This window comes from Mercenaria mercenaria, chromosome 13 (assembly GCF_021730395.1).
Source record: "Mercenaria mercenaria strain notata chromosome 13, MADL_Memer_1, whole genome shotgun sequence".
Classification (NCBI taxonomy): Eukaryota; Metazoa; Mollusca; class Bivalvia; order Venerida; family Veneridae; genus Mercenaria; species Mercenaria mercenaria.
In genome coordinates this window covers 11231057-11257510 of record NC_069373.1, presented here as the reverse complement: position 1 = coordinate 11257510, position 26454 = coordinate 11231057, and the positions used below count along the sequence as shown (strand labels likewise).

The window sequence follows — 26454 nt, the reverse complement described above, 5'->3', positions numbered from 1 at the left end:
GTTTATATACTATGTCACCAAATTTATTTCAAAGGTGATAAACAATGAATTTAATTATAATTTTAAAGATTTCTGTATGTCAACAGTACAAAACAAAAGAATTTATAATGAGAAAGACAAGACACTACTACGTATGTGTAGAGAACTATCGTGCATGTACTAAAGTACACAAGAGACTTTACAAACAAAATCAGCATGACAAAAGCCAAGCTAATACAAAGCAGCATAATATAGTCTCACCAGTTTCAACAAACTTTTTTTTTCCGTTTTATGTATTAATTGCTCATCAAACTTTTATCAATAACTTTGAACATATAGAGAGGATCTAAGATATTACATATGAGCCGTGCCATGGGAAAACCAACATAGTGGGTGTGCGACCAGCATGGAGCCAGACCAGCCTGCGCATCCGCGCAGTCTGGTAAGGCTCCATGCTGTTCGCTTTTAAAGCCTATTGGAATTGGAGAAACTGTTAGCGAACAGCATGGATCCTGACCAGACTGCGCGGATGCGCAGGCTGGTCTGGATCCATGCTGGTCGCAAACCCACTATGTTGGTTTTCTCATGGCACGGCTCATATTATGTAAATTGGGACTGGTAAACTAGGCCATCTAATAGATTTACTATTTACAAGGAAAACAAGTTCTTCACTTTTACAAACATGTATAACACATGTAGTAATATACATGTTTAAAAATACATTTTTAACACTGGTTGAAATAACATATCTATCAGAAAGACTGCTGTACAATTGTTATATGAATGAGGACAAAGTATGGATAGGTGAAACAGTGACAGGGTTTTGTTGCCTCATGAATCGTGCTGATTAAAGCACATGGGTCTGCCTCAAGACACCATTTAACCTGCGAAATTTCTAACATGGACTGGTCCATCATTCAATTTGGGCAAGTACCATTTAACCTTTAGCCTGCTGGTAGCAAGTGATTCTGCCTTTGTGACCAGTGCAGACCATGATCAGCCTGCATGGAAATTGAATGATGGACCAGTCCATTATAGAAATTTAGCAGGGTAAAGGTTAATATCTGAAGGCATATTCATGGAAAATTTACTGACTGAATAGCTTACAGGGCAGACCATGATCTTGGTCTGCACTGGTCACAATGGCAGAATTACTTGCCACCAGCAGGCTAAAGATCACAAGATTATGTTGAGGTCTTTAAAGTGTGAAATAGCAACACATACACATAATTTACAATATTTTCAAGAGTTTGCAACAGGGGGAAGGCAAACACCAACAAACTATACAGACTATTATTAACAGCTCAAAGAAGATGGTCAGATAGACCAAGATGAAAGTCACAGGTAGCACCTAACAAAATTACAAAATGAAACAGGTTGATAACTAAGCAAACATCTACCATGAAATATAAGGTAGTTCTGCATGTTCTGATTAAATTTTTTCTACGAAGCAGAAATTGATGTAACTCTGATTTTTCAAAACTTCTGATATATTTAGAAAATTAGGCAAAAAAGAAGCTAGGACTGTGTGTCTGATTCTTTGTTTGACTGACTGGAAAAATTTGGAGCTCACACAATTTTTCATAAATGAGTCTCTGGGAAAATCGCAATTTCGGTGACATTTTTGCGAATAGAAAAATTTCTACATTGTTGATTTTAATGAAATTTCTCACACTTCTAAGTACACATATTGTCTATAATAATAAAAATTATGGTGAAATAAATGTATAGGTCTTTAAACTTGTTTCTAAGATATTTGCCCATAATTAAAGACATCCATACGCTGATTTTAAGACATTATTGTCAACCTTTTTAATATTACATGTTGTCTTTAGAAAAACGGTAAAATGTTGTTTCAACAGATTTACTAACAGGTCGCTATTAATTCATAAAATGTTTTTTGTTTCCATATGATGCAGTCAGGCAATATTCTACATTACCCATATAAATGAGGTGACTCCAATACTTCCAGTTTATCAAATTAGCAGAACTACCTTATCGTAGGAAAATAAAGACAGCTATTGTCTTAAACATTTCTAGTTATAAGATTAATTTTTTGTTCAATTTTTAACAAACACCACAGGCTGTGGAAGCAATGAAATTAAATTTTTAAAATGCCAAAGTCATCTGTGAGGAATAAAAATTTGTATGTACTGACTTTTTACTTCAATATATAGAGTTGTAGAGACAAACTGCTTCAATCTAAACAAGCAGGTAAAAACCCAAAGCAATAAAAAAACATGCTAAGTGAACTGCAGTGAAACAAGAGAAAACCATGACGACTGGAGCATGCTGTCACCATGACAACAGATGTATCCCAGTACCTGCTGATTATAATAGAGTGAGTCAGAGTCGCCAAGTCTCACCTCCTGGAGAGTATTCTCAGTCTCCTTCTGAGAGTCCGTCAGGTTCGACATCCATGTTGACTCTTTATCCGCTAACCGGTCCTTTACCTCCTCAAGTTGTTTGTACGATTCTTGCAGTTTGTTATATTCTGCAGACAATTGAAGATTCTCCTTCCTTGACCTACAAACAGACATGGACAATGTTAATCTACTAGTATTTGGCAAAACATGTGAAAAATATTAAGAATTTACTACTGTTTCTAGGCTCTTAAAAAAGATCGATAAAAAGGTCTTTACATTATCATTACTATTATTTAAAGCTATGTGCCTGAAGTCTTGAGTACATTGGACATAAAAAGTGGAAATATTTCTTTAACAAGAGGGCAATGATGGCCCTATATCGCTCACCTGTTATCATTGCATTTGAGGACAAGAAGGTCCTCAGAAAAAATATCTAAGTCCAAAGGACAGGAACAACAAAAAGAAAAAAAAATCTTACAAGGTATAGATATGTTAAAATACACCTAAAAATTGGAGATACCATCCATGTTGTACCACAGAAAACTGGTCTCGTGTTTTCCCTACGGTCAATAATAAAAAAGTTACTAAAATAAGCTATTTATAGTAACGTAAAAGGGAAGTAATTAAAAACAAGAGGACCATGATGGTCCTGAATCGCTCACCACTTCCCACATGACCCAGTTTTGAGTATGACGTTGTTTTTTCTATTATTTGACATAGTGACCTAGTTTTTGAGCTCATGTGACCCAGTTTTGAACTTGACCTAGATATTATCAAGATAAAAATTCTGACCAATTTTCATGAAGATCAATTGAAAATATGGTCTCTAGAGATGTCACAAGGTTTTTCTATTATTTGACCTATTGACCTAGTTTTTTAAGGCACATGACCCAGTTTCAAACTTGACCTAGATATCATCAAGATGAACATTCTGACCAATTTTTATGGAGATCCATACACAAGTATGGCCTCTAGAGAGGTCACAAGGTTTTTCAATTTTTAGACCTACTGACCTAGTTTTTGACCGCATGTGACCCTGTTTCGAACTTGACCTAGATATCATCAAGATGAACATTCAGACCAACTTTCATACAGATCCCATGAAAAGTATGGCCTCTAGAGAGGTCACAAGGTTTTTCTATTATTTGACCTACTGACCTAGTTTTTGACCGCACATGACCCTGTTTCGAACTTGATCTAGATATCATCAAGATGAACATTCAGACCAATTTTCATACAGATCCCATGAAAAATATGGCCTTTAGAGAGGTCACAAGGTTTTTCTATTATTTGACCTACTGACCTAGTTTTAGAAGGCAAGTGACCCAGTTTCGAACTTGACCTAGATATCATCAAGATGAACATTCAGACCAACTTTCATACAGATCCCATGAAAAATATGGCCTCTAGAGAGGTCACAAGGTTTTTCTATTAATTGACCTACTGACCTAGTTTTTGACGGCACGTGACCCACTTTCGTACTTGATCTAGATATCATCAAGGTGAACATTCTGACCAATTTTCATGAAGATCTCATGCAATATGGCCTCTAGAGAGGTCACAAGGTTTTTCTATTTTTAGACCTACTGACCTAGTTTTTGATCGCACGTGACCCAGTTTCGAACTTGACCTAGATATCATCAAGATGAACATTCAGACCAACTTTCATACAGATCCCATGAAAAATATGGCCTTTAGAGAGGTCATAAGGTTTTTCTATTATTTGACCTACTGACCTAGTTTTTGAAGACACGTGACCCAGTTTTGAACTTGACTTAGATATCATCAAGGTGAACATTCTGACCAATTTTCATGAAGATCTTTAGAAATATATGGCCTCTAGAGAGGTCACAAGGTTTTTCTATTTTTAGACCTACTGACCTAGTTTTTGACGGCATTGACCCAGTTTTGAACTTGACCTAGATATCATCAAGGTGAACATTCTGACCAATTTTCATGAAGATATTGTGAAATATATGGCCTCTAGAGAGGTCACAAGGTTTTTCTATTTTTAGACCTACTGACCTAGTTTTTGATGGCACGTGACCAAGTTTCAAACCTGACCTACATATCATCAAGGTGAACATTCTGACCAACTTTCATAAAGATCCCATGAAAAATGTGACCTCTAGAGTGGTCACAAGCAAAAGTTTACGGACGCAAGCACGCACGGATGACGGACACCGCGCGATCACAAAAGCTCACCTTGTCACTTTGTGACAGGTGAGCTAAAAAAAAAAAATACTGTAAGTGGACAAAAGAAGGATCTGCCAAATAAATCTGTTGACATAAATGTAATTTCAGATCAGTATCTTCATTAGTTATGGAGATATAACAATTTTAACTTAAAATAAAGGGAGGTAATTTGACATAAAATCAGTCCATAGTTATCTACCCTGATTGTCTCAGTCCAACTTATAACAATAATGAAATTTCAAATAAGTCCTGTAAGTATTTACTGATATAAATCCATTTTGATTACAATCAGGGGAGGTAATATCAGTTATAAAATAACTCTGGAACATATGATTGGATCTGATTTGTCATGGAATCCAAGATTTATTGTTGTTGAAGATATTTTGGAAGTTTGTATCAAATCAAACCATAAATGAAGTCTCTATATGACTGCAAAAGCCAAAATAGCCAATTTTGGACCTTTAAGGGGCCATAACTCTGGAACCCAAGACGGAATCTGACCAGTGGAAGAAAGGAAGCAAGATCTTATGGTGATACAAGTTGTGTATAAGTTTGGTTAAAATCAAATCATAAATGAAGCTGCTATTGTGCAGACAAGGTCAAAATAGCTAATTTTGGCCCTTTCAGGGGCCATAACTCTGGAACTCATTACGATATCTGATCGGTTCAAGAAAGGAAACGAGATCTTATGGTGACACAAGTTTTGTGCAAGTCTGATTAAATTCCAATCATAAATGAAGCTGCTATTTTGCAGACAAGGTCAAAATAGCTAATTCTGGCCCTTTCAGGGGCCATAACTCTGGAACCCATTATGGGATCTGGCCAGTTCAAGAAAGGAACCAAGACCTTATGGTGATACAAGTTGTGTGCCAGTTTGGTAAAAATCAAATCATAAATAAAGCTGCTATTGTGCAGACAAGGTCAAAATAACTAATTTTGGCCCTTTCAGGGGCCATAACTCTGGAACCTATTATGGGATCTGGCCAGTTCAAGAAAGGAACCGTGATCTTATGGTGATACAAGTTGTGTGCAAGTTCGGTTAAAATAAAATCATAAATGAAACCACTATCGTGCAGACAAGAAATTGTTGACGCATGGATGCACGTACGGACGGACTGACGACGGACGAAAGGTGATCACAAAAGCTCACCTTGTCACTATGTGACAGGTGAGCTAAAAATTATACACTACTGCACAGGGTGCATGCTTCTGCTAGTTCAAGCGCTTATTAAAATCACAATAGTTAAATCGTACACTAATAAAACTCAGTACAGGCCAACCATGACAAAGTCATTAATCATCTGTAGTTTGACCAACCTATTTATATTGGTCCCTATAGATCCATCATGGCAGATGCAAAATTTGACACATAACTGAAACGTGCCATTAGAAAACCAACATAATGGCTTTGCGACCACATGGATACAGACCAGCCTGCACATTTGCGCAGTCTGGTCAGGATCCATGCTGTTTGCTTTCAAAGCCTATCGCAATTAAAGAAACTGTTAGCGAACAGCATGGATCCTGACCAGACTGTGCGGATACGCAGGCTGGTCTGGATCCATGCTGGTTGCAAAGCCACTATGTTGGTTTTCTCATGGCGCGGCTCATATAATGATGTTGCTTAATCTGATAATTTAATTTTGCAATTAAGAAAAAGAAAACTGTTTTAATATTTGGATAAAATCAAACTTCATTTTTGAGGCAACATCATGGACATTATGATCAAATATCGCCATTTTCTATGCCAACAGTAAAACATTTAGCCATCCAGAAGAGCTGCATATGTGCATATGCAAACAACAGACTAAAACCACAGTTTGTGCTTGAACACTGCTACAGTAATAATCTCTTTATCTCAACCTATTGTTCAAGAAGCACTACCAGTAATTTTCCTTCCTGCACTAATACAATCAATAAAGGAGATCATCTTTGAAAATGGGTAAGAAACAGGTTATTTAAAAGCCAATTTAGTCAGAATTACTAATTTTTTTTTTGCCGTTTCTGTTAGTATTCAAAACGGCTAAATATTAATCACTAATGAAGAGAATACAAGACTTACATTTTCATTTCACCTTCTATAGCCTGTATTCGTTTCCGTAGGCTTGCACATTCTTCCTTCAATGCCAGGAACTCGTTGGCTGAAATTAATAGTAACAGTTATATAAAAATTCTTACAAGTGTATTTATTCATGACTAAACAAATTAGTGAATGTTTGAAAACCCTGGTTAAAAAAGAATTGAGCAAAGCAGTGCATGTAAGTCACCTACCTTTTAAACTAGGTAAAACAGTGGAAGTAAGTCACCCACCATGACCATCGAGCACAGCAATCAAAGTAATTCAACCACCCTTCCCACTGGGCAAAACAATGAAAGTTAGTCACCCACCCTTACCATTAGGCAAAACAATGAAAGTTAGTCACCCACCCTTACCATTGGGCAAAACAACGGAAATAAGTCACCTACCTTTACTATTGGGCAAGTAAGGCCCCCACCTTTACCAGAGGGCCTAACAATGGAAATAAGTCACAAACAATAAAAGTAAGTTCCCCACTGTTACTACTTGGCAAAACAATGGAAATAAGTCACCTACCTTTACCAATGGGCAAAACAATGAAAGAATTTCCCCCATCCTCACCATTGGGCAAAACAATGGAAACTAGAGGTGCTTTTGAGAAAAGCACATGTCTCCCACAACTGCCCAATCATCTGAATAGTAAGTCTGTCTTTGTATACTGTTTGTGGCCTATTGGTATTCACAGGTTGGAGTAACTGGTCTACAATACTGCACCGGTCTACAATGCTGTATCAGCGGTAGCAGAGTGGAGTAACCGGTCTACAATGCTGCACCAGTAGTTGTTGGTAATTATGTTCAAGGGGCAAAATTCTGAAGTGTCTTGGCTGATTTAGCTAGTTATCAAACTTGGCCGAGGTCTTATGGTCAAATACATTTTGTTTAAGTTTGGTGAAGATCGGATGAGAAATGTTCGACTTAAGAGTGCAGACAAGCTTTGTGACAGACACACAGACAGGAGTAAATCAATATGTCTCCCACACCACTGTGTGGCGGGAGACATAATAAGTCATCTATCTTTACCATTGGGCCAAACAATGGAAGTAAGTCCCCACCCTTACTCCTGGGCAAAGTAATGGAAGTAAGTCCCCTACCCTTACTACTGGGCAAAGTAATGGAAGTAAGTCCCCTACCCTTACTACTGGGCAAAGTAATGGAAGTAAGTCCCCCACCCTTACTCCTGGGCAAAGTAATAGAAGTAAGTCCCCCACCCTTACTACTGGGCAAAGTAATGGAAGTAAGTCCCCCACCCTTACTCCTGGGCAAAGTAATGGAAGTAAGTCCCCTACCCTAACCATTAGGAAATAAATGGAAGTATGTCCCCTACCCTTCCATTGGGCAAAGCAATGGAAATAAGTGGAAGTAAGTCACCTTACCATACCATTCTGCAAAGAAATGGAAGTCAGTCATCTACCCTTGTCATTTGGCTAAGCAATAGGAATTAGTCACCTATCCTCACCACTGGGCAATGAAATGGAAGGAAGTCACGTACCTTTACCATTGGAGAAAACAGTGGAAGGTAGTCACATATCCTTGCAACTGGTCAAAGCAATGAAAGGATGTCTGGGAGTGACATTATTACTTTTGAGCAAACTAGGTGTGATTGAAAATATAATAGGGATACCAAATACACTAATCAGTATGATTATTATACCTATCATAAATAAAATCACAGACTTGATTTTACCATAGATTTAGTTACAAGCTTTTGAATTTTACAAAACTATTAAGTCATCATTTGTGTTAAACTGTGGCAGATAATAACTAGGGACTTGGGTTTGGTGATGGATGGGTAAAAATGAAATAAATAAATATATATAACATTGGTTTACAGCTTACAGTAATACTGCTTTACAGAAATTTCAGACAGCTGACAAAGTAGCAAAGTACAACAAAACGAATGGAAAAACAAACCAAAACATCAAATGACAAAATGAAAAACACACTTCAAATTCAGTCAAAACATCAACGCAAAATACAGAATATGATCTTTGTTTTTTTGGTGCATAATCCAAATACCATGCAATGTGATTCAAAGTGCACTGGTGATAGCTAATATACATAAATCAAGTATGTGTTTTCAAGGCATAATAAAACAAATTATCATTCATATTTGGTATGTCTCTATATTGTAACAATGATATTTCTAACTTTGTACATAAATGCTGAATCATAATGCAATAATTATTCTGATGAAATTGCATGTTATTTACAATTCAAAGCCATGAAATGTTTCAAATAACCTACAGTGCAGATAAACAAAGACCAGACAACACATCACTTACTCTGGTGGGGATCTACATGTAAATAACACAATAGAACAACTTCTTGCAAAGCAGAAATAAAGCATATACAACATGTCTATCACAATAACAGTATACAGATGATCAACGCATCTTACAGTTCTAGTTCAAAGTTTAAAACTTTACACAAATTGCAAAGGAAGTTCTCAAAACTTATACTGACTATATCCAACGGCTGATCCTGGATTTCATACCAGAATTCCCAGACCAAGATTCAAACCTGCGCCCTTGAGGCCCAGGTGTCCAATGCTCTGCACCACTGTGCATCCCTTATACAAATAAAATTTACTAATCAAATATTTCTCACTGTATTCTTGCAGAAAGGAATAAAACATAAATCAAAAGAAAATGGTTTCAAAGGTATACTTTAAAGCTTGCTTGATTACTCTATAAACTGAACAGAAGAAGGGCTACACAATGCAACAGTTCATATTGCAATATTCCCTCCAAGCTTTAGGCTAAGCCACATTGTGGACAAACTGTTGGATAATTATTCTGAAGCAAAATAAAACCAAGTCAACTGAAGCACCACTAAAGCATGAAGATGATCCATCAGAAAACACAAGAATGAAAATCCGCAACATAAGCATAACCACGGAAACTAAAAGAGAGCAACTGAGAATATATAGACCTGAAGCACAGATAAAGTGGATAGACTCCTGATTACCTTGACGCTTACTCATGGGCAGTTTGGAAGGCGTATCTCCTATATGAAATGAATATCTAGTATGAGGGATGGTACGTTTCTCTGGCGTGCTACGCCTTTCTCGGCTGCCATTTCGCATTTCCACAATGTCTGGTGAAGGAGACGACGGCTGATGCCGTAGTTTATCTACACAAAAACCAAACATGAAACAAATGATAAACAAATGAATGGTGAAATATTACTGTAATTCCTTGTGTAACGCAACCATGCCTTCATGCACAGATAATCAAAGAAAAATAAGCAGAAATATCAACAACAGCATTCACATACCTAGCCAAGCAAACAAGACCACAATGAAAGGAAAATGTTCACAATACAAGAAGGCTTGAAAAAGAACAGAGAAAATACTGCATGCCATGCAGTCAGGAGAAAATCAGAGAAAGAAGATGTCTTCCACAGTCTTTAGAAACAAGTCTTGTCAGTTAAGCATGCAACTACAGACTACAGGGGTCTTGAAGACAACTTTGTGGGAGAAACTTCCAACAAAATATAAAGAAAACAAGCAATGGAAATCTTTGATACACACTAGATGCTTCTTATTACTTATCAAGGCCTTTATTGTGCAAATGTATTCAACTACATTTATGTGGCAATCAAGCCTGAATAACTATAAGCTGTAATGGCTGCTTGTGGAGTCAACTGCATTACTATCTAAAAACACTAAATAGTCTAAATAGATTGCCTGAATATCGGTATTTGATGAAAAGGAGTTAATAAAGATATGCTGAAAATTGTTACTGTTTTGTTATGCTATAAAAGGTATGAGGGAATGATATGATATATTAGTATAGATCTGATCACGGACAGAAGACGGACGGAAGACGGACGGAAGGATGAACAGGATGGGTATTTAGATGTACACATGTTAACAAGAGCACAGGGAATGGGTATTTCTCACTACATATTAGAGTGCAGAGCATGTCAAATCTTTTCAATGAAAAAAAAAAAACAAAACATGGAGGGTTATTTTGTATGATAACATGCTATATATATCCCATCAAGTTCAATTAGAACTCAAAATGATTTCTGAAATTTCAAATACTTATATTTCATAGGCATAATACACAACTGAAATTAAATTGTTTTCTCTAACATACTAAACATTTGAGCCGTGCCATGAGAAAACCAACATAGTGGGTTTGCGACCAGCATGGATCCAGACCAGCCTGCGCATCCGCGCAGTCTGGTCAGGATCCATGCTGTTCGCTAACAGTTTCTCCAATTCCAATAGGCTTTAAAAGCGAACAGCATGGAGCCTGACCAGACTGCGTGGATGCGCAGGCTGGTCTGGATCCATGCTGGTCGCAAACCAACTATGTTGCTTTTCTCATGGCACAGCTCATTTCTTCTGGGAAACAGCAATTTTTACACTTGATAATATAATGTACTTGCATATGTATTTCATAGCCCTGACTGACAATAAATTGTAAACTTTTCTATGTTAATAGCGGTCTTCATAAAAATACTTATGGTCAAACAACACAATAACCTCAACCATCCCTAACATAATATTAAGATATTTTGTTTCAAAATGCAAGAACTTTCTTATGCTCACGAAATTAAAAGCTGAATGCTTACTGCATTTTTTAAAAAAAAACGTTGTACTGATGTAGTTATTTAAATATTTAAAACAGAATTACTTATGTAAGTTACAACAGTAAATACCTGCTGGATTTCAGACGCTAAGTCCTATACCTGTACAGTTCTAAAGCTATCTGCTGTAGGTCTAAATGTAACAAATGAAAAACTAAAACACCAAGTCACACATGTAACACACACTATGATGTTACAGTACTTACTGCGTAACTGTGTAGCCTCATTCTGACTTTGTTTAGTAGCTTGCTGAGATTCAGACAGGCTCTCTGAAATGTAAACAAATTGAGATTCAGACAGGCTCTCTGAAATATAAACAACTTGAGATTCAGACAGGCTCTCTGAAATATAAACAAATTGAGATTCAGATAGGCTCTATGAAATGTAAACGACTTGAGATTCAGACAGGCTCTCTGAAATGTAAACAACTTGAGATTCAGACAGGCTCTCTGAAATATAAACAAATTGAGATTCAGATAGGCTTTATGTAATGTAAACAACTTGAGATTCAGACAGGCTCTCTGAAATGTAAATGACTTGAGGTTCAGACAAGCTCTCTGAAATGTAAACGACTTGAGATTCAGACAGGCTCTCTGAAATGTAAATGACTTGAGATTCAGACAGGCTCTCTGAAATGTAAACAACTTGAGATTCAGACAGGCCCTCTGAAATGTAAACAACTTGAGATTCAGACAGGCCCTCTGAAATGTAAACAACTTCAGATTCAGACAGGCTCCCTGAAATGTAAACAACTTGGGATTCAGACAGGCTCTCTGAAATGTAAACGACTTGATTCAGACAGGCTCTCTGACATGTAAATGACTTGAGATTCAGACAGGCTCTCTGAAATGTAAACGACTCGAGATTCAGATAAGCTTTTTGAAATGTCAACAACTTGAAATTCAGAAAGGCTATTGAAATGTAAACAACTCGCGATTCAGACAGGCTCTCTGAAATGTAAACAACTCGCGATTGAGACAGGCTCTCTGTACACAACAAACTTCTTTAGCTAACAGATTACTGATCAAAACAATTTATATTCTTTAATACAGCATCGCTCTGGACAGAAATATTTTGCTGGTGTGTAATGTTTTACTAATCTGAAACCAATCATTCAACCTAAATGAAACAAATAGAAAATACTCTTGACTTTTTTGCATATGCTGCAACATTTGAATATTACAGCCACAGGAGTCAATGCGTGTATATATACAAATAGATAATAAATGATACAGCTATAATATATAAGGGATAAATAAGTATGAAGAAACTTACTTTTGGATTCTACGAGACTGTTCTTTGTAGCTTCATGTTTGGACTTTTCTTCTTCCAAGTTGCCTGAAACAAAAATGAGCTGGTGTAACTGAAGTAAAATTTCTCTAAAGTGCGGTTTATCTTAAGACCAGTGATTACAGCAAAATATTTCTTGATTTTGGTTGAATTTTGATTTCTAAGTTTTAACAAGAGCACGACTGTGTGGAGCATAAAATGGCCAAAGCAATGTGCCTACCAAATTTGAGGATCACAGGTCAAGCATTTTAAGAGCAAACTAAACTGAAAACAGATGGACTGACAACAAGCACAATCGTACAATTTGTCAGCACGACAGTGAATATGAACTTTAACTAAGAAACCTTAAAATCAAGGAGTCCATGGTAGTTATTCTTTAACCTTTACCCTGCTAAATTTCTAAAATGGACTGGTCCATCATTCATTTTGGGCAGTACCATTTGTTTATCAAATGGGTGTTCACTGAAAATTTACTGACTGAATAGCGAACAGTGCAGACCATGATCAGCCTGCACGGATTTGCAGGCTGATTTTGGTCTGCACTGGTCGCAAAGGCAGAATCACTTGTTGCCAGCACTACTAATGGTCAATGTGATCATCAACTTTGACCCACTAACTTAAAATCATTCACACTGTCCAATGGATATGTGCTTACCAAGGTCGTCAACTCGCCATGAGCAATATTCCTATGAAGTTTCAGGATCACAGGTCAAAATATTCTTAGTATTCGTATGATATTAAGTAGAAATAAAAAGTTTACAATTTATATATTCTGGTATTAATAAGTGCAAAAGTAAAAGTTGAACTTACTTTTGGCTGTTTCTAGATGCTGTAATGTTTCTTTATGTTTGGTCTTTTCCTCTTCAAGATTTCCTACAGAAAACAAAATCAATTATCAATGTTCTGATTTTCTGAATGGCTTATTTTTAAACTAGTTTGTAAATTATTTACTTGTTTTAAAGCCTTCTTCCTACAGTATTTAAGTTATTTAACAGTGGTTCATAGTGGTAAACTGTTCCGACAAGTAACTAACAGCTTCCTTATAAGAATCAGAACAGCTGCATCATGGCATAGATACTGACTTCTGTTAAAACAGTCAGAGATTCAGAACAATCACAAAACACACATGCAACCTCTTCATTACTCTCCCTACAAAGCTAACTGGCTGAGCTTAACTGGCAAACAATTATACTGTAACAAAAGTTTTCAGTGAAACAATAAATACAAGCCATAGCTGGCATGTAGCCTTGTTTTATCTTTAAGCATGTCTCACTTTGTTATGATTTCCATACCTTTTAATGTGGCTATTTCCTCCTGATTAAGTTTTGATACTTTCTGTTCTTCCACAAGTTGGTCTGAAACAGTAACATAATACATAAGCTGCAAATCAGTTTGTTATTTTTTTTTTTTACAAACTAAGTATCTAGTATTAATGTAACTTGAGACCGTTTTAATATAAGGAAGACAGGCACTCTAGATTTATAAAGATCCTTGACCTTTGACTTCTGAAGGAGACCTTGACATCTGAGTTCCAAGTGCAACTTTGACTCCAGATCAGTTTACATCTTGTTGTATTATAATGGATAACATTTTGTATATTAACTGAAAATCCATTCAATGTCTATAGAAAGGAATAACACCCGGACAAACACAGACACATGTGCCTAAAATATAGCCCCAAATTGAGGTGTATATTACTAATAAAAATGAATTAAAGTTCCAATCAAAGGATTTGCATACTCTATTCCCTGAAAACAATTCATAAACAGCAAATTTTTTAGGAAATACAGTAGCAGTTCTTCCTCTTCTTGTAGCTTCACATTATGAGTGTCTGGGACTGGATAATCACACTAATGCTAAAAGGAAATAATCTTCCCCTTAATGACAATATACATTTGAAATTCGATATCTTGAACTCACTTATCTCAAAATTCCAACTATCTTGAAGACATTTTCAAGTTCTGCCCCAAAAATGTGCACAAAATACCATTTTTAAGGCAAGTTTCGGTTGTCTCAAAGTAAAACACTCGATCCCTTGGAATTCTAGACACCGAGTTTCAACCGTAGCCTTTGAAAGTACATCATTCCATGACGTTTTGATATGACTGACAATCAAGTCGTGCCTGTGTTATTAACAATATACCTACCTCTTAGTTCAAGTATTTGCTCTTTCACCTCCTTCGTGGTGTTCTCTGCCTTCTGTAATTGTTCTGCAAAACAGGAGTTACAATTACTGAAACAACTTAGATATATTTGTACCCATCATAAGCGTGCATTCACACTATAAATGTATTCAGGAGATATTAAGTTTTAGCCAAATTAATTTGAAAACTAGAGTTGCTTTTGAGAAAAGCGCATGTCTCCCACAACTGCCTAATCATCTAAATAGCAAGTCAGTCTTTATATACTGTTTACTCACTACAAATATACCCTCAAGAGCAAAAAGGCCGATTTTGGGTAATTCAAGGGCCATAATTCTGGAGTGCCTCGGGCATTTTGGCTAGTTAATGAACCTGGTCAAGGAGTTATGGTAAAAAACATTTGGTTTAGGTTTGGTGAAGATCGGGTGAGAAATGTTGGACTTAAAGCGCGCACGAGAATAAAAAGGCCGATTTTCGGTAATTCAAGGGCCATAATTCCAAAGTACCTGGGTCGATTTGGCTAGTTATCGAACTTGGCCGCGGACCTATGGTCAAACACATTTTGTTAAAGTTTGGTGATGATCGGATGAGAAATGTTCGACTTAGAGCACGGACAAGAGTAAAAAGGCCGATTTTCGGTAATTCAAGGGCCATAACTCCAAAGTGCCTGGACCGATTTGGCTCATTATCGAACTTGCCCTATTAGAGCACATGCACATTCATCAAGTCAAAAGGACTCCTATAGACTGCATGTACATTCCTGGAGCCAAAAGGACCCCTGTACTACTCATGCCAAAAGGACCCCTATACTACTCATGAGTAGTATAGGGGTCCTTTTGGCTCCAGGAATGCGCCTAAAATCTGAGCATTTTTCGGTAATTCAAGGGCCATAATTCCAAAGTGCCTAGGCCGATTTGGCTAGTTATCGAACTTGGCTGAGCACTTATTGGCAGACACATTTTGTTGAAGTTTGGTGAAGATCCGTTGAGAAATGTTCGACTTAAGAGTGTGGACAAGCTTTGTGACAGACACACACACAGACTGGAGTAAATCAATATGTCTCCCACACCACTGTGTGGTGGGAAACATATCTATTGAAGCCCATGTTTAAACAATTTAAAAAAGTTACATTTTTCGCAAATTAAATAGTACATGTACTTTGTACATTCTAATCAGTCAAAAAACCACTCCAGAGACTTTCTGGCCTGTTCAAGTACAGAGTAGTAAATGCTGTAAACTCACACAGTATTCAACATGTATATCATGATAGTAATAAACAACACAAGTATAGGATTACCTTGAAGGTCTATGACCATTTCTGACTTGTCTTGCACCTGGGTTTGAGCTTGCGTGAGTTCTGTTTTCAAGGCACTGTTTTCTTCTTTGGCCTGTTTGGCTTCTGTTTGTGACTCATTCAGTTCCTCTGCAAGGTATAAACATATCTGTTAGTACATCACTTTATCAGGCTTTTCAATGTTCTGTAAAACTGAAGTCAGGAAATGCTCAATTTTCTTGTATACGGCAGAAAATGTGTACCTTTCACTAAGTGTATATGCACCTTTCTGTTCAATGGAGAATATGCACCTTTAATTAATAAGATGATAATGAATTATGCACCTTTCACTGGTAAAGGAAATGCAACTTTCATAAAAAGGATATGCACCTGTCATAAGAGAGGATATGCACCTTTCACTAAGAGGATATGCATCTTCATTGAGAGGAAATGAACCTGTCACTATGTGGGGATGTGCACTTTTCATAAACAGGATATACACTTTTCACTAATATGAAGATCTGCATCTTTCACTTAGAGGATTAAACAATTATGCACATTTCAGTAAGTCTAGATATGCACCTTTCACAAAGAGGATATGCACCTTTCACTAGGACTGGAAACACACCTTTCACAGTGGATATGCACCTTTCACAAAGAGGATATGTACCTTTCACTATGACAGATACACACCTTTCACAAAGAGGATATGTACCTTTCACTAGGACTGGAAACACACCTTTCACAGTGGATATGCACCTTTCACAAAGAGGATATGCACCTTTAACCAAGCGGATATGCATCTTTCACAAATAACAGAATCTGCATTTTTCACTTAGACAGGATATGCACCTTTCACTAATGAGGACCTGCATCTTTCACTAAGAGGATATACCTTTTAGTAACTGGATATGCACCTTTCACTAACATGAGGACCTGCATCTTTCACTAACAGGATATGCACCTTTCACTAATATGAGGACCTGCATCTTTCACTAACAGGATATGCACCTTTTAGTAACTGGATATGCACCTTTCACTAAGACAGGATACACACCATTCACAAAGATGATATGCACCTTTAACCAATTCACAAATAAGAGAATATGCACCTTTCACTAAGACAGGACATGCACCTTTCACAAACAGGATCTGAGGTCAGTCTAACTCTCCAGCAGAATATTACTTTAGAACTGAAACTTCTATTGAAATGTCATTTTCAACTCAAAACTCACCTCAAGCTACAGATTGCAACTTTCTGGTACAGAACAATATATCAAGCAAATGCAAGGAAATACAATATTACAATTTCCTTGGCAACAGTAATCCTCATGCAAAATCAAGTAACCACAGCAACAATCGCATTTTATAGCTGTCTTTCTATATCTAACACTGGTGTAATGTTACTGATTCTTCACATGTTCATTTATAGACAAAAATTGGTATCTACTGTTCGAACCTGCTTTCCTGTAACAAAGTTTTTCCCCTGATTTCTTGTTAAACAAGGCAGTCTGAAAGACAGCTAAATCCCCCGCCACTGCTATGGATAGTGAAAGGGTAAAACCTTTGATTTTAGCTGTGACCTTGACCTTGAACTGACATGGCTGACTCATGAATTCTGCACAACGTCTTGATGAGGTGATCATTTGACCAAAGTTTCATGAAAATCCTTCAAGGGGTTTAGGAGATACAGAGCTGAAACCTTTGACCTTCAGTTGTGACCTTGACCTTGAGTTGACATGGCTGACTCATGAGTTCTTGATGAGGTGATCATTTGACCCAAGTTTGATGAAAATCCTTCAAGGGGTTAAGGAGATACAGAGTGGACACCAAATGGAAGGCTCAAACCTTCGACCCTTAGTTGTGACCTTGACCCTGAGCTGGCATGGTTGACTCATAATTTCTGCACATCGTTCTGATGAGGTAATCATTTGACCCAAGTTTTATAAAATTCCTTCAAGGGGTTTAGGAGATATAGAGCGGACACGAAATGGAAGGCTCAAACCTTTGACCTTCAGTTGTGACCTTGACCTTGAGCCGACATAGCTGACTCATAAGTTCTGCACATCGCCTTGATGAGGTGATCGTTTGACCCAAGTTTGATGAAAATCCTTCAAGGGGTTTAGGAGATATAGAACGGACACAAAATGGAAGGTTCAAACCTTTGACCCTAAGTTGTGACCTTGACCTTGAGCCGGCATGACTGACTCATGGGTTCTGCACATCGTCTTGATGAGGTGATCATTTGAGCCAAGTTTTATAAAATTCCTTCAAGGGGTTTAAGAGATATAGAGCGGACACAAAATGGAAGGCTCAAACCTTTGACCTTGAGTTGTGACCTTGACCTTGAGCTGGCATGGCTGACTCATGGGTTCTGCACATCGTCTTGATGAGGTGATCATTTGACCCAAGTTTTATAAAGTTCCTTCAAGGGGTTTAGGAGATATAGAGTGGACACAAAATGGCAGGCTCAAACCTTTGACCTTGAGTTGTGACCTTGACCTTGAACCGACAAGGCTGACTCATGGGTTCTGCACATCGTCTTGATGAGGTGATCATTTGACCTAAGTTTCATGAAAATCCTTCAAGGGGTATAGGAGATATGGACCGCACACGATTTTGTTACGGACGGAAGGACGGAAAGACGGAAGGACGGACGGACGGACGGAAGGACGGACGCAGACCATTCCTATAATCCCTCCGCCACGGCGGGGGATTAATTAAGATTATACCACTGAAGAACAATGAGAGCAGTAATAGGAATGTTTTAGTTCTATTGTAAAAAAAAACAACAACTTTGATGGGGTGTATTCCATTGTAAATTTCAGCCATTTTTGACACCAAAAATATGAAAAACTGTGACATCCTTTGTGAATGAATTGTTATAAAATGTTCAGGATATCTTACTTAACTTAGCAAAAAAGCAACATATTCATGCAAATTTTTTTTAAAACTTAAAATTGTGATTTAGCCCCAATTTTAACAATGGGGTGGGGGTGGGGAAAGATGGGAGTACTTTTTCAGCCCCTAAAATTGACATAACTAAAGAATTCTTTAAAAAAATCAAAAGAATCCTACTACCATCCACAGAGACTTTCAGAATGAAGTATAGTTTATACCTGAACAATACAAATATAGCCACTATTTCACTATTTACAACAAACCCTGTTACAGATCAGGTGAATATATTGCATGTTTTATGGAAAATAACAATGCTTGTATCCTTTAAACCTCGCATAAAACAGTATCTGATTATGAGGACCTTTCAATAAAACTTAAAGGATACAATTGTAAGGTCAATTTATACACATTCCAATTTACAATAGATTCTGCTGAAGCCGTACCTGAATAATCTGAATCCATCGACTTTCTGACATTTCTACATATAAATAAATTTTCACAAAAAATACCATTGCAAATCAGTATCAAGGTTCACAAAATGTTCATACCATTTATAAATAAAATACTGTTTCATGTTTAACAGCAAGACACTGGCACAATCAAAAATCCATATTCTCTCCAACTTTAATTGAAAATCCTAATATATTGTTCACAGTTGTTTTTCTTATCATTTTTAATATAGATCTCTAGTGTAGCTAGGTTGTTCAATCTATCAGCCTTTCATTTCAATAAAATTCTTTACCAGTATTTAATCACGGATCATAAAAGATTCCCTGATAAAAAAAACTCTACAATTTAATTGAATAAAACCTCCAATCTTCAAACAAAAATATTAGTAACTTTTAATAACTTGTAATTATTTCACTGAAATAAGAAATTAGCTACATAGTTGGCAAATGTAAATATTTTTGAAATTTGTCCAGTTTTTAAGGTTAAAGACCATTTAATCCTCATTTTATACAGATATATAAAGGCTGTTAACATTACACCTTCACAAATAGTTTTACTACTTAACTTGATTTAATAGTATTACTTAATAGCCAATTTTATCACAGTTGGATTATAATCCTTGCAAACAGGAAGGCCTTCTTTTTACGTTTTTAACACAACTCTGCATCCTATACCCCAAATAAGTGTCCCCTCATCTCTAACATATTTACTCTCCATCCGCTATGAAGTTTCTTTGTTTTATTTATTCATATAATTTCATATCTGGCAGGTTTATGACTGTTAATAGTAAATGTAATACAATGAAGCTGGGTTTACAGATAATTTGTACAAATATTTTTTAATGGACCTAACAAATGCCCCCTTTGTTTGGGGTTACACAGTAATATACCTTGGGGAAGCACAGGAAAAGTTTTAACCTCTTGAATAAATACAGTCAGAATTATTTGTGTTCAATTAATGTTAAAAAGTTTCAGTATTTCACTACTTTTGCAATACTATAGCCTGAAAAAAAAACATGTACCTTGTGTAAATTTACTAAGGGCTAATATTTTATTCAAAGAGAAAATGTAAGCTTTCCTGCTTTATAATAACACCTTTGTTATAAGTTAGGTTAACTTACAGGCATCAAGTAAGTTCTTTCATCTTTGGTTAAAGTCACACACAACTTTGCCTTTAAAAAGTCGAGGAAATCCCTGGTTCCAAAATGTGTTTCATTTTCACCTTACTAAGCCAACTCAGAACAACCTATCATACAAGTCATCTTGATAGGAAGGGGGTGGAGAGAACTGTGTGCTCACCTGCATGGAACAATGCTCAAAGCAATGAAAACCAATACTAGTGAGAGGCAAGTTATTAGAAACCTTCTACTTCAAATACTTGACCCCGTTAGCATCTAGAAACCTGCTACTTGTGTGAGCACCTAGAAACCTACTACTTGTGTGAGCATCTAGAAACAGCTATTTGTGTGGGCATCTAGAAACCTGCTACTTGTGTGGGCATCTAGAAACCTGCTACTTGTGTAAGCATCAATTTATTTATTTATTTATTTATTTTGTTGGGTTTATTGTCGCACCGACACAATTTTAGGTCATATGGCGACTTTCCAGCTTTAATGGTGGAGGAAGACCCCAGGTGCCCCTCTGTGCATATTTCATCACGAGCGGGCACCTGGGTAGAACCACTGACCTTCCGTAAGCCAGCTGGATGGCTTCCTCATGTGAAGAATTCTACGCCCCAAATGAGGTTTCGAACCCACATCGATGAGGGGCAAATGGTTTGAAGTCAACGACTCTAACCACTCGGCCACGGAGGCCCCGTAAGCATCAAGGAACCTGCTACTTGTGTGAGTATCTAGAAACCTGCTACTTGTGTAAGCACCTAAATCCTACTACTTGTGTGAGCATCTAGAAACCTGCTACCTAAGTGAGCATCTAGAAACCTGCTTCTTGTGTGAGCACCTAGAAACCTGCTTCTTGTGTGGGCATCTAGAAACCTGCTACTTGTGTGAGCATCTAGAAACCTGCTACTCGTGTGAGCATCTAGAAACCTGCTACTTGTGTGAGCATCTAGAAACCTGCTACTTGTGTGAGCACCTAGAAACCTGCTACTTGTGTGAGCACCTAGAAACCTGCTACTTGTGTGAGCATCTAGAAACCTGCTACTTGTGTGAGCACCTAGAAACCTGCTACTTGTGTGAGCATCTAGAAACCTGCTACCTATGTGAGCATCTAGAAACCTGCTTCTTGTGTGAGCACCTAGAAACCTGCTTCTTGTGTGGGCATCTAGAAACCTGCTACTTGTGTGGGCATCTAGAAACCTGCTACTTGTGTGAGCAACTAGAAACCTGCTACCTGCGGGAGCATCTAGAAACCTGCTACTTGTGTGAGCACCTAGAAACCTGCTTCTTGTTTGAGCACCTAGAAACCTTCTTCTTGTGTGAGCATCTTGAAATCTGCTACTTGTGTGGGCATCTAGAAACCTGCTACTTGTTAGTGAGTATCCAGAAACCTGCTTCTGATGTGAGCCTCATATTTAAAACTGCATTATATCAATAAAATCACTTGATGTAAATACTGTAGTGTGTTACATCATCTGCATTGATGTGTACAGAAAATGGATTTTAGTGATCAAAGTGCTAATAATGTTCCTCCTGTTGGGGCAATATGTACGATAATATGTTTGTAATTATAAGGGAGTGAAACAGAACAGCCAAAAGAACAGTAATGCATCCATTTACGCATAATAAATGATTCCTAACTAGTATCCCATCCTGATGTAATTTGTACGTGTTAGAATGGAAACAGATTTTAGTTTTGTGTGCTTGTGTTGGCAGATAAAACACTTCTTTTCATTCAGATTCATTGTAATTAATCATTCAGGCCTTCCGCCTTCATGATTAGATTACTACACATCTGAACTCAAAACCGTATTTTATTTGCCAACAAAAGCATGCAAAACTAAAATCTATTTCCCAAATAACTCACTTATTGGTAATGTTTATTTTCCCTTCATTTTTACAGTAACCCATCTATGCAATAATTGCCATAAAATAGACAAACTCCATGACAGTCTTTGAAAGTATAGTCCAAGGATACAAGAATATCCTACTAACTGGTATTTTGTAATAGGGTGTGAACAAAACTGTGTTTCCTTGGGAAATCTTTTATCACCTGTGTATATTGATATTAACATAGTGACACTATACTTGACTGATTCAATATTGATTACATTACTCTATAACATTTCAATACAATCGTATAGCTATCTGTTTAACAGGAACAAACTTTCAATTGCTCTGTTACATTTCAATACTATTATACAGCTATCTGTTTATTACGAACAAACTTTCGATTACTCTATAACATTTCACAACCATCATATAGCTGTCTGTAAAATAGGAACAAACCTTCAATGCTCTGTTACATTTCAATGCCATTATATAGCTATCTGTTTAATAGGAACTAACTTTCTATTGCTCTCTTACATTTCAATACCATTGTTGTATAGCTATCTGTTAAAAGGAATAAACTATCTACACCGTTGACATTATTTGAGCAGAGATTTTGACAAAAAATAAAAGGGACCAATCTGTCTATCTATATATTTTGCTTTTTGTAAATACCATTACCCTATTTTACACTTACATTCCCTGCATTACATTTGTTTTGGGTTAAACACCTTTTTTCAACAGCATTTTAGTTCACTCTGAGCACCACGAGTGATAAATGCTCCGTAAAAAAAGGCAATATATGCTCGAAATCTTAGATCAGAGCAGGAGGAAATAAAAGTTATAGAAAAATTTTCTTGAGAGGGTCAGGCATTCATGATTATATACTTGAATACTAAAGCACAAGAAACTAAAACATTTTTTTTTTTTTTTTTTTGAGGTCAGGTGGGGTGGGGAGAGTGGTGAATAATGTGTGTGCGGGGTGGGGTGGGGGGAGTAATTTGGACAGATAAGACCTCGCACCTTGCAGTGATCTTGACCTCTAACCTACTGACCTGATTCATGCCCTGTGCACATCCTCTGATCACCACCTACATTTATGGCAATATTAAAGTGAATATATTGAATGGTTACCTACTCCAGGCAAATTTGACCTCTGAGCTCCCTTGACCTTTGACCTACAGACCTGATTCATTTGCTATGCACATCATCTCATTACTAACTACCTATATGCCCAGTTTAAAGTCAATCCCTTCAACAGTTATTAAGTTATGTTCTGGTCAATAAATATGAGGGTCAAATTTGACATCTTAGGTCCATTAGTGACCTTGACTTTTGACCTACAGATCTGGTTCACATACTGTACTCAGCACATAGTCACACTGCTACCTATTTATATGCCACGTTTATTGTCAATATCTTAAATGGTTTAAGTTGTGCTACACAAAATATAACAGACAAACAGGCAGACTGACAGATGCAGGCGCCATCACGTAAAAGGCATATAAAAATGTGAAATAAGGGTGTTCATGAGTCAAAGATATTTAAATCTTACACTGAGATAAATAAACATTCTCTATTTCACTAAAAATTTACCAGGAATTTGACAAAACTTGCTGAAACTTATATCGAGTAAACTGTAATATAGTGAAAATGCATCAAAACTCACCTAAAACTTTAAGTATAAAAAGGGGCATAATTCATGAAAAATTGGTGCCAGAGTTATGGGCCTTGTAGTCTGAATCAGAGAGCTTACATTGAAAGTGCACCAAAACTTTTACCTGGAATTCTAAGTAAAAAGGGGGATAATTCATGTAATACTGACGTGAGAGTTATGACCCTTGTGTCATATGATGTGGGTGATGATGAGGAATAACTATTTTAAGTTTGAAACAAATCTAGCAAGAGATTACAGAGATAAAGTGAAAGTGCATCAAAACTTTAACCAAGGTGTTGAAGAAAAGATGTATAATTGAGCTAACAACCACCTTGATGCAGCCTACATTGCCACCTGCCTCACAAAAAAAGAATTTCCATCTTGATACAACTCACATAAAATATACTCAATAAACACACATACCTTTGCACTTGCCCAAGTCATCCTCTGTCTTGGCTAGCAAACGTTTTGCATCTTGTAAAAGTTCTGCAAATAAATAAACAAGGATTTTAAACATATTAAAAGGACATATCAAGAGATTCTAACATATGTGTTATTTTATGAAATATAATTTGGATCTTAGAATGCTACCAAAATATTTTCTGCGTATTACTACACACCAGTAATATTCTAAGTATTTATAAAGTTATGCCTGACAAGCGAAAACAAACAAAACAAAAACATGGCATGCCTCTAAATAAATCTAGTTACACTACCCGAATTCAAGCTAAAAAAAAAAAGAACACATTTCATTGTAATCTAACTGGGATAGCTCCTACAGAACTAACATCAGTGTTATCACATGATATTAAGCATGGGTTAAACCTGTTCTAAAACAGTATGACAAATGATTCATCAAGGAAACTTACTTTCTAGCTCAGAGTCATCCACGGAGGAATATCTAGGCTTGATAGTGAGCGAGTCCACAGTGTCCAGCCCCGAGCACACAAGGGTTGTGTCCAGAGATTTCTCTGGTTGAGGTATTTTATATAAGGCCAACTCCCTCTCTAAATCTGACACTTGTTCTGAAATAGAAATGGTTTCTATGTCTGTAAAAAAGGATATACACATTTTACACATGATATATGGATGGAATTTATAATCTTCAATAAAACCCAAGAGTGAAAAGAGCAGAAATGTTGTGCTGAAGTATTGGTCTTTTCTTTCTGGAAGTCACAGATTGCATTTTAGGCAGTATCACTGCTATTTCTACTTGTATGAAACTGTTTTCCTGTAAGTAGTGTATCTAGGCATGATTCAATATGCTCTTTTCCTTCTTAGAATAGAAACTAAGATTAAACGAGTTGTGGCCACAGGTCATTGCCTGTGTTCCAACTGACTTTCTCTAGATGGTTGTTTTTATCATGTCTCTGTAGGGAGTAGTGCAGGCTAAATCCTAAATAAAACCCCAAGGGCACAAGTTCACATGCTGAACAACGTTCCTATATTGTTTCATGACTCTGTGTCAAATACTTTTGAGATATATGCAACACAAACTTTTAAGCTCTTTAAGAATATTTTTTGCTAAGTCAAGGGCTATAACTTTCCTCTGGCTCAGTGAAGTCTGAAACAAATGCCTTGGTGGACAACACTATATGCTGAATAACAATCCAATAATGTTTCATGACTTCTCTAAGTCAAATACTTCTTGGGATTATATGCAACATAAAACATTTACGCCCTTTATACTTAGTTTTACTTAGTTAAGGGCCATAACTTTGGTCTGGCTACATTAAATCCTGCGGTATAATACAGAGAAATCTCTTTCTGAATTCTGCATGTGTCACATAAACACATCTAGAACTAATGACGGCAAAAAGAATTTACAGAGTGCAATAAATTCAACATGGGTAAATACAATCCAAATTATTATAATGTTTTTTTTCCAATAAAGATACATACAATATAAAATATCAGCAATTTAAATCAAATTTCCCAATTGATAAAATCTATTTGTAGAACACATAATTATGCCTCCCATAATGGTCTGTCAAGGACAATTGGGAATGTAATTTTGAAAGCAACTTGGAATGTAATTTTATGTTGTGACCTTGACCACAAACCAAATGACTTCAAAAACATCTTCTTATTACAGGCAACAATTCTAAGAGCACTGACAGACAAAGATAATTATGTTAGTTAATGAATGGACATCATTTTCAGTCTCCAAGTCAATGTGACCTTGACCTCTGGCTTACTGACCCTAAAAACAATAGGGGTCATCTACTGATCACAGGCAATCATCTTATAGTCTGCCAACCGTAGGTCAAAGTGTTCTTTAGTAATTGAGTGGAAACCTTTTACAGTCTCAAGGTCACTGTGACCTTGACCCTTGATCTACAGATCCCTGAAAACAATTGGGTGTTATCTACTGACCAAAGGCAATCATCCTATGAAGTCTGACAAATGTAGGTCAAAGCCTCCTTGAGTGGAAGCCTTTATCAATCTCAAGATCACTGTGACCTTGATCATCAACTTACTGACCCCAAATGCTATAGGGGTAATTTACTGATCCCAGGCAATCATCCAATGAAGTTTGACTATTGTGAGACCAAGCATTCTCTAGTTTTTTACTGGA

At 36.7% G+C, this 26454-nt stretch overlaps 1 protein-coding gene across 7 annotated transcripts in view; it reads right to left on the bottom strand.

Annotated features, from left to right (window-relative positions):
• The window catches only part of LOC123529853 (sarcolemmal membrane-associated protein-like), a 96697-nt gene that overhangs the window by 5453 nt on the left and 64790 nt on the right, over positions 1-26454 (bottom strand). For 5 of the 7 annotated variants that reach the window (XM_045310413.2, XM_045310410.2, XM_053521171.1 and 2 more), the window contains 11 exons: positions 24746-24901; positions 24300-24362; positions 15946-16071; positions 14655-14717; positions 13800-13862; positions 13318-13380; positions 12493-12555; positions 11424-11486; positions 9586-9750; positions 6604-6682; positions 2304-2505 (listed from right to left, as the gene is read on the bottom strand). In XM_045310413.2, coding sequence (XP_045166348.2) covers positions 2304-2505; positions 6604-6682; positions 9586-9750; positions 11424-11486; positions 12493-12555; positions 13318-13380; positions 13800-13862; positions 14655-14717; positions 15946-16071; positions 24300-24362; positions 24746-24901 — 1106 coding nt within the window. The remainder of the gene's footprint in view (positions 1-2303; positions 2506-6603; positions 6683-9585; positions 9751-11423; positions 11487-12492; positions 12556-13317; positions 13381-13799; positions 13863-14654; positions 14718-15945; positions 16072-24299; positions 24363-24745; positions 24902-26454) is intronic. The other 2 variants (XM_045310411.2, XM_045310415.2) reach the window with 2 other exon arrangements.